At 50.1% G+C, this 13,333-nt stretch overlaps 7 protein-coding genes across 7 annotated transcripts; 5 read left to right on the forward strand and 2 right to left on the reverse strand.

Annotated features, from left to right (window-relative positions):
* Window positions 1–397: 397 nt before the first annotated feature.
* Window positions 398–1,633, forward strand: FPSE_03017 (uncharacterized protein; the record flags this gene model as incomplete). The annotated part of the gene is made up of 1 exon (XM_009256136.1): window positions 398–1,633. One exon carries the CDS (start codon window positions 398–400, stop codon window positions 1,631–1,633), a length of 1,236 nt encoding a protein of 411 aa, XP_009254411.1.
* A 185-nt stretch (window positions 1,634–1,818) lies between these two features.
* Window positions 1,819–4,365, reverse strand: FPSE_03016 (uncharacterized protein; the record flags this gene model as incomplete). Its single annotated transcript, XM_009256135.1, has 4 exons — window positions 1,819–2,844; window positions 2,891–3,248; window positions 3,296–4,083; window positions 4,135–4,365. The coding sequence occupies 4 exons, from the start codon at window positions 4,363–4,365 to the stop codon at window positions 1,819–1,821; spliced, it is 2,403 nt and encodes an 800-aa protein (XP_009254410.1).
* A 573-nt stretch (window positions 4,366–4,938) lies between these two features.
* On the forward strand, window positions 4,939–6,429 carry FPSE_03015 (uncharacterized protein; the record flags this gene model as incomplete). Its single annotated transcript, XM_009256134.1, has 1 exon — window positions 4,939–6,429. One exon carries the CDS (start codon window positions 4,939–4,941, stop codon window positions 6,427–6,429), a length of 1,491 nt encoding a protein of 496 aa, XP_009254409.1.
* Window positions 6,430–7,198: 769 nt separating this feature from the next.
* FPSE_03014 (uncharacterized protein) lies at window positions 7,199–7,750 on the forward strand (the record flags this gene model as incomplete). The annotated part of the gene is made up of 1 exon (XM_009256133.1): window positions 7,199–7,750. The coding sequence occupies one exon, from the start codon at window positions 7,199–7,201 to the stop codon at window positions 7,748–7,750; it is 552 nt and encodes a 183-aa protein (XP_009254408.1).
* Window positions 7,751–8,274: 524 nt separating this feature from the next.
* Window positions 8,275–8,762, forward strand: FPSE_03013 (uncharacterized protein; the record flags this gene model as incomplete). The annotated part of the gene is made up of 3 exons (XM_009256132.1): window positions 8,275–8,322; window positions 8,384–8,444; window positions 8,524–8,762. 3 exons carry the CDS (start codon window positions 8,275–8,277, stop codon window positions 8,760–8,762), a joined length of 348 nt encoding a protein of 115 aa, XP_009254407.1.
* A 384-nt stretch (window positions 8,763–9,146) lies between these two features.
* Window positions 9,147–11,054, reverse strand: FPSE_03012 (uncharacterized protein; the record flags this gene model as incomplete). Its single annotated transcript, XM_009256131.1, has 1 exon — window positions 9,147–11,054. The coding sequence occupies one exon, from the start codon at window positions 11,052–11,054 to the stop codon at window positions 9,147–9,149; it is 1,908 nt and encodes a 635-aa protein (XP_009254406.1).
* Window positions 11,055–11,802: 748 nt separating this feature from the next.
* On the forward strand, window positions 11,803–12,900 carry FPSE_03011 (uncharacterized protein; the record flags this gene model as incomplete). Its single annotated transcript, XM_009256130.1, has 1 exon — window positions 11,803–12,900. One exon carries the CDS (start codon window positions 11,803–11,805, stop codon window positions 12,898–12,900), a length of 1,098 nt encoding a protein of 365 aa, XP_009254405.1.
* Window positions 12,901–13,333: the final 433 nt, after the last annotated feature.

Here is a 13,333-nt window from a genome sequence, read left to right on the forward strand (position 1 = left end):
CAAGGGTTCCCACCTCATCTCGATCTTGGTAGCGTCAACTCGAGAGGTGGTTGGACAATTCATGGGCAAAGCCAATTCTGGAATGTCTCCCCCCGCAATGTCCGCATATGAGCGTCATTGACGTCACTATTCCGGGAGCTTTGTTCCAGAGCTTCCATTAGCTAAACCGAGTGTTTATTATTTTATTTGCATCACCATGATAGGTGACGGTGACTGTGTAAATACGTCATTCTCATTAGCTAACCGCAAACATTATTTACTTACTTTGCTTTCAAAATGTTTTTCTTCCCCTCACTGTCACAGCCCTTCCTCCCTTTCCATCACCATCACCATCTTCTCTCCTCTCCTCCATAATCACAATAACCTAACCTAACTCACACCAAAACACCCTCACACAATGCTTCCTGCTCGTCCTCTCCTCCGATCAAGCGTGCCTCGTGCCGCTCGCGCAACTCGCGTTCCTCGTCGCCAAGTTCGCTTCCAGTCCACAGCCTCCACCTCATCATCTTCGAGCGGCGTGCATCTTGCATCCGGTATTGCTGGTGGTTTCATCGGCTCAGCTCTCTTCTTCGGTATCTACTCTTACACACCTGCGGGACGCGCCGTATCAAGCGTGAACAAGGTCGCTCTGGAAGCTCAGAAGAAGTATGACGCCGCCGCCAAGAAGCTCCAAGAAAAGACACCCGATGCCGACCAGGCCGTCAACTACATCAAGGAGTACGCCTACTCGTACGTTGGTTGGATCCCTGGTGGCCGAGCCTACGTCGATGCCGCTTTCCAGGACTGGGAGAAGGTCCGCGAGAACAACAAGGACGAGGCCGACAAGCTCGTCAAGGATGCCTACAAGCAATTCCAGGACTTGTCCAAGTCCGGCCTCAGCATGGAGACTGCCTCCAAGGCCTTCGAAGTCATCGCTGACCTCGGCAAGAAGGTCGCCAACCTCGCTGGCGACGCTATGAGCGACATTATTGACAACCACCCTCAAGTCAAGGAGAAGCTCGGCGGCAACGTTGACCAGCTGAAGGAGCTTGGTGACAAGTACGGCCCCGAGGCCAAGAAGCAAGTTGACGAGACCTGGAAGCAGGTCAAGGATATCTTCGCCAGTGGTTTCAGTGCTAGCACCATTTCCAAGGCTCGCAAACTCATCGAGGAGAAGGTCGAGGAGATCAAGAAGCTCGGCGACAAGGCCTGGAAGAAGGGTATGGAGGAGGCCAAGCCCTACCTCGACAAGAACCCCAAGGTCAAGGAGCTCGTCGAGAAGAACGCCGATGCTCTGAAGCAGGGCAACGCCGCCGAGCTCTTCAAGCGCGCCAAGTCCGCTGTCGACTCTGGTGACCTGGGCGATCTGGAGAAGTACGTCAAGGACGCCACAGAGAAGGCCAAGTCCAAGGGCAATGAGCTCACCGGCGGCTGGGTCGACATTGAGAAGTACATCAAGGAGGTCCCCAACGGCGGAGAGATTATGGAAAAGCTCCAGCAGCTGAGCGAGGTTGCCGACAAGCACAAGGAGGAGGGTGAGAAACTCTTCAAGGAGACTGTCGAGGAGCTGCGACAGGTGTTGGAGAAGAAGTCCGAAAAGGCTCAGGAGATTGCTGGCGAGGCCAAGAAGGACGCCAAGAAGGACGCCAAATAAAGGCACAGAACTGTACTCTACTATGAATTCCCTAATGATATCCTAATAATTGATCAAAAGTTGAACAACTACAAAAGTTTCACCTACACATGCACAAGCGGTCAACACGTACTAATTCTTGAAACGCTTTTGTTTTCATCTCCAAATACCACTTTCTAGATAATCTACCCACACAAACGACACATCTACAACAATCCCTTGGCCTTGAGATCATCATGGGCCTTCTTCTGTCGGTCCCACTGCTTCTTTAAGCCCTTGAGCTGACTCTTGGGCACATCGGTTCCGTCCTTCATCTTAGTAGGCATGCCCTGCTCATCCCAGGCGCTATATCTCTCATCGCCCTTGAACATGTCCTCAGGTCTGACCTTGGCCTTTTCGCGGGCCTCTTGGTCTGCCTTCTCACGTGCAAGACGGGCCTCTTCCTTCTTTCGCGCTTTCTCGGCAGCCTGGGCGACCTTTTCTTCACGGGCAGCAATCAGTTCAGCGGCTGGGATGAACTTGATCAGAGAGGCTTGGCCATCAGGTCTGTCATCAAGGTACACTCCCAAGTTGGTAAGGTCATCGTCACGAATGCGGTCGGTCAAGGCTAGAATAGCCTTTTTCGTGTCAGGATTTTGGTTGCCAACAATGCTTCGAAGTTCATCTCGAAGCTTGGAGACGGCACGAAGGTATGGCATGGCCAATTGCTCGGGGTCGCGCGAGCCACCAGCTGCGATTGACTCAAACTCAGATGTGGGGTTTTGCTCGAGCAATGAAGAGATCTCTCCGCTTTCAAGGGACAGACTAGAAACGTCTGACTTGACCTTGGCAAAGGCATCGGCATAAGGCTGCACAGCTGTCTTAGGCTCGACATCAGAAGCGATGGTTGTCGCCCAGCCAAGACCCTCATATGGGGGCGATGCATTTGAGTCAAGACCAAAGATACCAACAATCTTGGTGATCCATCGAGCAATAGACTCGAGAGCGACAAGGTCGGCGTCCTTGTTATCTCTCAAGTGAACATTGGCAGTGTTGACCAGCTTGAGAATAACCGACATGGCCTTTGGTGTGTCGAATGAGTTGGTCATGGCACCCTCGAACTCCTGCTTGGCCTGCTCCAGCTCACCCAAAAGTCCCTCGCTTGATTTGCCATCAGCACTCAGAGACAGAGATTTGACTCCCTGTGTGATACCAGCCTCGGCAAGCAATGCCTTGACATTGATAAAGAAGTTCTATCCAGTGTTAGTCATAGTAAAATAAGGGCTGAGTCATACTTACGCTGATGGTTGACTCCCAGTTGTCAGCCTGCAATCTCATGTCGGGTGAGATTTCAACACCATCGTTCCATCGGCCCATCAGGAAAACAATTCGCATGCCTCGCGATGAGTAGGTTGTAGCAAGCGCATCCTGGATGGTTTGGAAGTTCTTGAGGGATTTGGACATCTTGGAACCAGAGATAGACAAGTGGCCCATGTGGAGGAAATAGTTGACCCATGTGTGCTCACCCTTGCCGTGCTCGCAGAAGTAAGCCTCGCTCTGCGCCAACTCGTTGTCGTGATGTGGGAATGCAAGATCAATACCACCGGAATGGATATCCATATTAGATCCTAGAACAGCTCCTGCCATCACAGAGCACCTTTGCCAGTTAGCTTGATACTCGATTAATTAGGCGATTTAACATACTCGATGTGCCATCCGGGACGACCTTTTCCCCAAGGGCTGTCCCAGAAGGGCTCACCAGCCTTGGACTTCTTCCACAAAGCGAAATCACCAGGGTTCTTCTTTCCGCTGAGACCCTTGGAAAGTGATCCCTCGCCCTCTTCTTGGAGAGACTTGTCGTTTCGGTTGTCAGGGCGTAGTCGGGCATAAGTGTTTCCGGCTTTCTCGAAAGCAGTGATGTCAAAGTAGACTGATCCATCAGCCTCGTAGGCGAATCCCTTATCGACAATTGCCTTGACAAAGTCGGCAATCTGATCAACGTACTCGGTGACACGAGTGATGACATTAGGTCGGAGGACGTTTAGCGCATCCATATCGTCCATAAACAGCTTCTCCATGCTCTGAGTCAGATCCGTGAACATGGTCTGATCCCCGGTGTCGATCGTCTCTTTGTAAAGTGAATCAAGGTAAGGCAGCAGAATCTCATCGGTACCAGGGAATATCTCGCCCGAAGCAATGGCTTCAGCGGCAGAAGTCATGTTGCTAAGGTGCATCTTGACCTTGGCCTCATCGTCTCCAGGCTTGCCCTCGCCAGAAATCGTACCACCTGCAAGCACATGGCCGTATCCTGTTTCCCTTCGCTGGGCATAGTTGGTCGCATCAATATCTTCTCCATCCTTGAGCAACAGAGGCAAGCTGCTCTTTGCGTAAGCTTGAAAAGCAGCCAAAGCGAGGTCTCGGAGTTCGTCCTCGGAGTAGTTCTTGTTCTTCTCAAGTTCGAGCAACCGCTGTCGTCGGGCCTTGATGATGATCTGCCGAGGTTTAGACAAGTCGCATTATGCCTAGCATGCTCTCTTTCATACCTTGTCGTCAATATCGGTAATGTTCATGACAAACTTGACCTCGAAGCCAAAGTAGTGCATCAGGATACGACGGATAATGTCTGTCGAGACATAGTTGCGAGCATGACCCAAGTGACTCTTGTCGTATACGGTAGGACCGCAGGCATACCAAGAGACCTTGCCCTTCTCAATAGGGACAAATGGCACTGGGGCGCCGGGCTTGAGCGAGTTGTAGAGCTTTAGCGACTCCATTGTGCTCGTGTGAGAGCTGGTTAGAGACGAATACAGTCGATGGAGGGGTCGCAGTCGGGCTGAGAATAATGGAGTGGAGATTTTGGATCGAATTGGAAGATGTTGTCGCAAGAAATTCATCCAGACGCCAAAAGTAAAGACGAATGGAGAAAGGTGAGAAGGAGAGAGAAGAAGAAGGAGGGTATCGTAAGAGGGAGAAAAGGAGGTGTATATGCAAGGCTCTGTAAGGAGGAACAAGACAAATGTCTACAATAAACGAGGCTTTGAGTCACAGTTGAGTCAAAGGGAGAGAAAGACGCCATCAATCAGTTTTCCAAGCAAGGGCCTGAGCTACAGGGGAGCTACAGGGAAGCAGTCCCAACGTCCCCGCGATAACCCTCCAATGGCCTGGTCAATACATCATTTTTTAGCGTGGCACTGACTGCCCCTCACTAAGTTTTCAGTGGGGCGAACGCTAATACTTCAGCCTCGCGCCGTATCTTTGGAAATATTTTCCTGCCTCGTCTAAAAATCCTACTTCTCCCAAAAACCAACTCGATCTCAATAGACAGGCCTGAACGTGCAATCGCATCAATGGCTCAACTATCGCCTTTCCTCGAGCCAGGCTCTGCCACCTCTACTGGTGACCTGGCTATTGTTCTTCTCTCACGCGACAACCTCGAACCCGTTACCCTCGAGGAGTCGACTGGCGCAGTCGATGGCTACCTCGAAGGCGCAACCCTCAACACACGATTTGGATCCTTCCCTCATTCGACACTACTCAATATTCCGTGGGGATCTCAAGTCCGTGCATCAAATGTTGACACTGGCTCAAGAGGACGAAAGCGCCGCCGCGAAGTGACTGACGACGATACACCAACGACGACTGGCCCCGATGAGGAGGTTACAAATGTAAAATCCAAGCCTGCGAAAAAGGCCGTCGCAGCAGCAAGTGGCTTTATTCATATTCTTCGACCCACACCTGAGCTTTGGACGAGCAGTCTTCCCCATCGAACCCAGGTTGTGTACACGCCCGATTACAGTTATGTCCTGCAGAGGATACGGGCAGTTCCCGGTACTCGCATTATCGAAGCAGGCGCAGGTAGTGGTAGTTTCACTCACGCTTCTGCGCGAGCTGTATACAATGGGTACCCCAAGGACGACAGCGACCGAAAAGGAAAGGTCTTCAGTTTCGAATACCATGAACCACGATATCAGAAGATGCAAGAAGAGATCCATGCGCATAAGTTGAATGGTATCGTTCAGTTGTCACACCGCGATGTTTATGGAGAGGGATTCAACGTGGATGGAAAATCTCCCTTGGCCACGTCAATCTTCCTTGATCTACCAGCGCCATGGGAAGCTCTTCACCATTTGTCCCGACAAAGACCTGAAAAGCTAAAGGATGACGAGAATTGGGTCTCGCCCCTTGATCCTAAGAGAAGCGTTCACATCTGTACCTTCTCACCTTGCATAGAACAGGTCACGCGGACTATTGAAGAACTCCGACTTCTAGGCTGGACAGATATCGATATGGTCGAAATATCCGCCCGACGAATCAACACTATTCGTGAGCGAGTGGGCGCGAATCTCCCGGCCGAAAGGGGAAATATTCAGGCGCCAGCAGACGTGAAGGAGGCTATGCTAAGGCTAAAGGAAATCAACCAAAAGACAAAGGAATTCCATAAGGTGGCTTTCAAGTCAACAAATACTGAAGACGACTCTTCAGCAATGGACATTGATACACCAAAGTCAAGTTCCTCCAAGCCCAACGGAAAGGTTGCTGAAGACGACTTCAAGCCCTGGATGAACGGAAATCTCTATCACAGACCCGAGACGGATCTCAAGACTCACACGTCATACCTCACATTTGCTATCCTCCCCAGAGAGTGGACGGAGGAGGATGAAGCAGCTGCTTTCGCAAAGTGGCCATGCGGAAAAGAGGGTGGAGGAGTGATTGGAAGCCTCAACAGGCAGGCACGCAAACAGCAGACACGGGAGAAGCTCGAGGCAAGGAAGAGGCAGAAGCAGGAAAAAGATACCCAGAAAGAGGGAGCAGCCGAAGAGACTACCGAGGCGCAATAACAAGGTGACCGGCTGATAAGCAGGTTGAAAGTTCAAACATATCAATTTCTCTAAACCAATATGCGCCTCAGGCGACCAATTGGATGGTTACATCCTATCCCAGCATTATGATTCCTTCTACTTCCAAATCGTGATATCACTTCTCTCAATCACAAACTTCTGGTGCCCAACGAGCCGCATTACTACCATCATTCTATTAGTTTTCCATTCGTGGTTCGAAGCCGCGCCGCACGCGATAGGCAGCTGATAAGGCGGCCTTGGCTGAGGCCATGCTCTTTTTACCAGATCAGGAACCTCGCAGCTCTAGCCAAAGTGCAGCTCTTCAATTGGCAGATGCAGTGACACCTGTCCAACGCTTATAGCTTTCACAAATACGCCTTTGCGATTTTGACCAACTACGTGAATAATATTGCTCATATTGTACCCAATCAGGCGTACATCGGGCTTACAAGACGGCCCACGGGTTCCTGGCGACCCAAGAGGTCAAATTTTGTGTTTCCGCTGCATGCAGGTTTCCTCTCGGCACCCAGCGACAAGAGTGAGGCTGTCGGGCAGGGAGACCTGTTGGGACAGGACGATATGCGAACTTGGAGTCTCCAGATCGTTGACGGCATGCCTTTGCTTGAAGGGTCATCCCTGACTTATATCTGTTCGCTGCATCCGGTTGATCGCGTGCTTAATTTTGGTCAAAATCGGCAAACGACCAACGCATTTCGCATTCCATTACTCTGAGTAACCTGCGCAACACATGCAGCGTTCGAAGTCCCCCATGAAACAGATCGAGCCACCATACAGCGGCTCTCAGTGGTCACAATGGTCCCTACATAACTCGGGACTATACTACTACCGAGCTCGATATATATCGTTAGAGGACATCTCATCAATACGACCTACTGGCAGGGACTGGTTTGTTCCCAATGTCCGAGGCGGATACATTCATTATGAATCCAGGGCCGCCAATGAGGCCGCAACCCAGAGACCTTCGATTCAAGTCCCAGAACTTTCGACATGCTCTACCGCAACAACGCCAACAACCAGTGACACGCCGGCTCCCTTACCAGCAGCATCAGGTCAAAATAACGAGGTTGTTGCTACCAAGGCGTTGCCAGACAACAGCTTGCTGATGAGCGGTGCTTTGCAGTCAGAAGTAGACACGACAGAAACAGTTGTGGTTATATCAAGTCCTACTCAACTGAAGCGGTCGTCAACAACGTCAAAAAAGCAGAAAGAGAAAAAGAAGCACGGAAAGAAGATGGAAGTGGATAAGAGAAAGCAGGTCAGCAATAAGGCCAAGGTTAATAAATGGTTGGATGCTTTATGATGAGGCGGTTTGATTCTATAGCAGGCGACTAGTGATAATTGTGATTTTTTATGGAGTTTAGAATATTACTTGTATGAGTTGGGGGATAACATGTCGCTGGATTCGAGAAGCTTGGGATATCTCGAGTACTAAGAATAGATGAATACACTGTGCATCTCCAACTATCTAAAGCCCAATTAAACCTACCAACTTGTCTCAGGATTTGAGTCACGCAAAGCGAATCATCGTTGATTTTTTTTCTCACAAATATAAAAACCAGAGGTCTGTGAAGCCGTTTCTTTTTATCTCAAAGATAAAAGCTTGAAATAAATGGAAATTATACATAAAAAGCATCAAGGTCACCACGATCAACACAGTGCTCAGCACTTTTACTCCAACCCGGCCGGATCAACTCTTTCTCCACCTCAACCCGCCCATTCGTTCGCTCAACCACCAAAGCCTCGCCAATTTTCAGTATACACCAAGCTCCAGCTCAGCCTCGGCCTTTTACACGCGACAAACTCGATATCCACGCAGCCGCAATCATGACTTCCACAATCGGCATTCCCATCAAGCTCCTGAACGAGGCACAGGTCCGTACACTTCTTATTGACGGCAATTTCTTATGTGGAGAGAGCTAACTTTGAGACCCAGGGCCACATCGTTACCCTCGAAATCACCTCTGGCCAGACCTACCGCGGCAAGCTCCTCGATGGTACGCTTCTTCTGCCCCTCCTACACCGTCTTTTCTTCTGGATGATGTTTGTTCAAGAATATCTGCTAATATGCTACAGCCGAGGACAACATGAACGTCCAACTCAAGGACATCACCGTCACCGCCCGCGACGGCCGCGTCTCCCATCTCGACCAGGTCTACATCCGCGGCTCCCACGTACGCTTCTTCATCGTCCCCGACATGCTCCGCAACGCGCCCATGTTCCGCAGCCGCAACGTCCGTGGCCGTGGTGTCGGTCTCGCCAGAGGTCGCGCGACCGTCAGCCGAGCGCGCGCAGGTGGTCGAGGAGGACGATAAACCCAGCATGAGGGAAGAAGAAACGAATAATAGAGAGACAAATGCGTGTTTTGGCGTTCAGGCTTATTTGGATTTTTCATGAGCTTCAAACGAGGGGGGTTATCATCTTCGTTTTCTTGGTAAAAATGAATCATAAGGAGAGGGGGAGAGTGATACAACAACAGGCTTCGGTACGATACCAGTCTAGACGCGGAGGGCGAGATGTTGCATTGATTGTGAGGCTCGACGAGGAATGCATGACCTCGTAGCAGAGTGTGGGTTATTCGAGATTGACTAGATTACAAAAAAAGAGGCGTCTGTCTGTCACGCCTGGTATCTCGTCACCGTCTATTATATCGTCTCAGTTGCTTTCAATTCGTTTTAATGTACATGTTCCCCCCTTATTTATTTCATGCGTCCAAGAGCTTCTTGGGCCTTGGCCACAAGTTCTCGGACTTCGATGAGTTCATCGCCCTGTTGGTCAACAACCACCCGCTCTTGTGGTTTCTCAACATTGGTAACAGCTGCAACGCTCTCTTCAACACCTCGCAGAGCTTTTCGGCCCTCCTCGCGGACTTCACCCTCCCAAAATGATCGCGCGGCATCCCATTTCTTTTGCAGACGGCTGGCACTCCACACTACTCCTAGTGCTGCAACAGCGCCAGCTTCAAAGATGGAGTAGGACGAGACGTAGAGGAGGGCACCAAGGGAGGCGGTGAGACCTGAAGTGCCGAGGGATTGCACAACAAGTCGTTGGGCTAAAGCCTGCAGTGCAGGGACGGTCTCGTTTTGTAGGTATCGTCTTGTGAAAGCGATATGACCAGGCCACTTGGGTAGCGCTGGGCGGGTGTGAACTGACACAAATGGTTCCAACTCTCCTGAGCCCAGTTGCTTTAGGTCATGGTTGGCACCACTGGATGAGTATGGTTGGGGGTACGTCTGATCAGCCTTTGCAGCTTGGGCAATCTGTCCTGTGAGATAGACGAGTTCTCGCTCTGCTGTGGGAAGAAACCGTTGGTTCAACATCTCATTTGTGAGCATGGCAACATCATCCACTCTCAGGAACAGTTGCCACCATCCCAGCTTACGCCATCTTCTGCCTGTAAATGCCAGGTCAAGCTCGTCTTGCAGCTCTGCGTGTGCTTTTTGTGACCATTCGCCCACTGCCCGGTTCAGAGTAGGAGAGAAGGTAGGTTCCTGGCCAGCGGGTGTCTCCTGGTAGATGTGTCTGATTTCACGGCGATTCTCAAGCTCGCATCTCGCCAAGACGTTGTTTAATAGAGAGGAGATCAATTCCCGAACTGCGGGTTTTGTGGTTTCGTCGGAAGAGCTGATGCCTGACTTGAGCCATGTTGTCAAAGCAGGGAGATTGCTATTGAACCAGAGTCGCTCATACTCTATAGCGTTGCCGGAGCTCTTGCGGAAAAGTGACACACCCTTGTCAGCAGCGGAAACGTCAATTGTCTCAAAGGGTGCGTCGACTTGCTTTGGATCAACGCCTTTGAGGTCAACCACTTTTAATACAGACTCCTCCCCTTGGGTAACTGGCACTGCTGTAGCATTGACAGCTCCCCTGAAGCCATCGCCAACCAGAATCGCACGATGCACGGGGGTGGTCACTGGTGTTACTCGATCTTCGGCTGCGGGAATGCCAACCTTGGGAACGAGAACGGATTCCTCCACTTCGATAGCTCTCGTTTGCTCGTCTCTGGCGAATTCAGGGAGATGGGTCTCCATTAACAATAGCTCCAGGTTTAGACTGTTCCATTCGGCAGATGAGACGTTGATTTCACTGAAAAGGCTCGATTTGGTGACTGTCAAGGTACTCTGTTGCTCTTCGGTAGACCGGATTCGAACAATTAGAGGGTTCTCCGGGTTGTGGTCCTTCAATTGTCGCTCCCATTCCTGCTCATCTTGTAACGGATCCGTCATGAGAACTCTCAACACATCTTTTGCCTTTTGTCCCGCATCGGAGCCGGGTGCCAGTCCCAAAATTGCAACCCTCACAGCTTCCTGACCCGGTATTTGTCGCAGACCTTGAAGTGCCAATTGTAGTCTAGAAAGGCTTACTAGCGAAGGTGCCAGTTTTTGAATATCGAGGAGGTGCTGTTGTAGCTCATGGCGGGGGTTCGTGGGGTTCGTAGAGGTTGAAGTGAAGCGTTTTGCGAGGGCATCGCGACAGGTCCGTATCCTTGGGCGGGCAGATGATGTGATGGAGCAAAAAGGACATATCGAGGTTCCTTGGGACTTGGAAGGCTGCAACAAGGCGCCTAGTTTGCCTGCGCGAGGCAAACGGGCTCTTGACGAAGCCATTTATTTTCCCCTTGAGCGAAAATGATTGGTGATGGCGAGGTTCAATTCGATTCCGTCAGTGATCGCTTTTGGAGATGGAGCTTGTACCTCAAACGGGGAAGGTCGAGTTCCGTTTTCGCGGCAAAGGACCGGCAAATTACGGAAGGAAAGTTCAACGTAAGTAACGGTCGCGGTCGACGGACGGTTCCATCGCCTTCACACCCTCTTCTTCTTGTTCCTCGACTCATTCGCTACCAACCAAACAAGCATCAGCCTTACAAGCTTGGAAAGTCGCTGTCGATCACTTGTGGTTCTCGCGAACCCTTTCTTGCCTTGGATGGGAAAAAGTGACGATGTTGCTCCAATTTTATTGAGTTTTTTAAAATGTAATGCCTGTCCTTATCCTGCCTGTGAATGTGATAGGGAATCCTTCTGCACTGTTCGATTCATGTCATGTTTTGCCTTGTATTGTCTGATACTTGATAATTGCGCTGTAGCCGCCGCTGCTTATGTAGGACTTGTTCCCATTTGTATTCAACCTGTTTCCGTATCTTGTCAACTTGCTTCATATTTCTCAAATCGAGACAACTATCCTCAGTGATTATCTTTATCATTACATCTGTTCAGCATTCAGTTGGTTATATGCCGTTCGAATTAGGCATCATCTGACTCCCAAAGCAACCATCTGACTAGTCCTTCACATGGTATAGTCGTTCAAAGCTGCCGAATAACTCATTTATCTACTACTCCAATTTCACTTTACTCCACCATGACAGCAATTATGGGATACAATCAACCACCGCCTGCATTCGACTCTCACGGTCAAAATGGCTCTCGTTTTCCAATGACGGACATAAAGGAGTCGATAAGAAAGGCCTTTCCCAGGACATCAGAACTATTAAATCTGCTAGAGCAAACGAAACATATCCGCTCTGATGTTGCTCTGCAGCAAAAGATCGTCTCAGACCTTGAGTCGCAGCTAGCAGACTCAAACCGGGAGCTCGAAGGATTGGATCGCAGGCGCCTGGCCGACCTTGAATCACATAAGAAATACCGCGATGGCCATGTCATGAAGTTTTTGTACAAGGCCAGCGGTAAAGAGACCTCGTTCGCGGGTCAAGCTGAGAGGGAAGAGCAGAATTACCACAACACGCTTCAGCAGGCGCATCACGCAGCAGAGCACAACTCAAGTGTCAAAGCGAAGCTAGAGCAGGAACTCGAGAAGAAGAGAGAGCTCGACCAAAGTATGCAGGGTTACCTTGACCTTCAGAAGCAGCTTGACGACATTTACGACGATATATTTTCAGGACCAACACCTGAGTATCCTGAAGAAGACGAAAAGGAACGACGAAGCGACGCTGCATTATCTGCTTATGTTACGACAAAAACAGCTCTTGAAATAGACCAAAAAGCAGTGGATCTTCTCGGGCAAGCGACAGCGACCATGACGGCTGGACTGCAACAGGTAGACAGGGCGCTTCAGTCAGGAGACATGAACCACATCCGATATCTGAACCAAGGAAGAGACCTCATTCAACAGAGCAAGACGACGGTTGATCAACTGGTGCAGCTCGGCCCAGACGTGATCGAGCTGCCTCCTGAGGCTAACCCGCGTACTATGGAGGTCACATCCAATTTGGGCGAAGTCTGGGGAAAGGTTGATATCACAGGTGGTCGTCGAGAAGTAGCACGATGCGCGGCAGCTTTGGATAATTGTTTAAGCCAGGCCAAGGAGAGGAGACATCGCCTGTCCAAGGAGTTGAAGCGGAAAGAGGAGGAGATGGAGACAGCGAGGACAGAGTTACAGAAGATTCGGAGAAGTATCTTTGAGGAAGTTGTAGGCGCTGATTTGGTCAAGGGGTCATAGATAGTAGACTACAGTTCGGATATCGGTTCATTAGAGGGTCTCGAGGCTCAGGTAATTAGACTTGGTAAGCATCTTCAAATCTTCAATCTTTATTGTCGTTGTTATAAAGCAGACCTGATTCGCCTTTTCGGCAACGGTCGCTTAATTCTTGACAGCTGCACCAGTGAATGACACCATGCCAAGGGACTGACAGCGGTCAAAGCGCACTGGATCATTTTGTTAGCGTCGCTAAAACATACATTGGTAGGCTAATAGTGAAGACTTGAGACAGATATTCTCATGTGAAGATGCAAACAAAATCACGCTCCTATTAACAAGTCAAGCCTGACCCAAATAGGGAAACCAAATCGTCATGAGAACCGTTTTTCGTTAAAATCTAAACGATTATCAAAAAGCCGTTTGGGCAGTTCGTCAAGACCCTTGAATATTGGCC

Source organism: Fusarium pseudograminearum, chromosome 3 (assembly GCF_000303195.2).
Source record: "Fusarium pseudograminearum CS3096 chromosome 3, whole genome shotgun sequence".
NCBI lineage: Eukaryota > Fungi > Ascomycota > Sordariomycetes > Hypocreales > Nectriaceae > Fusarium > Fusarium pseudograminearum.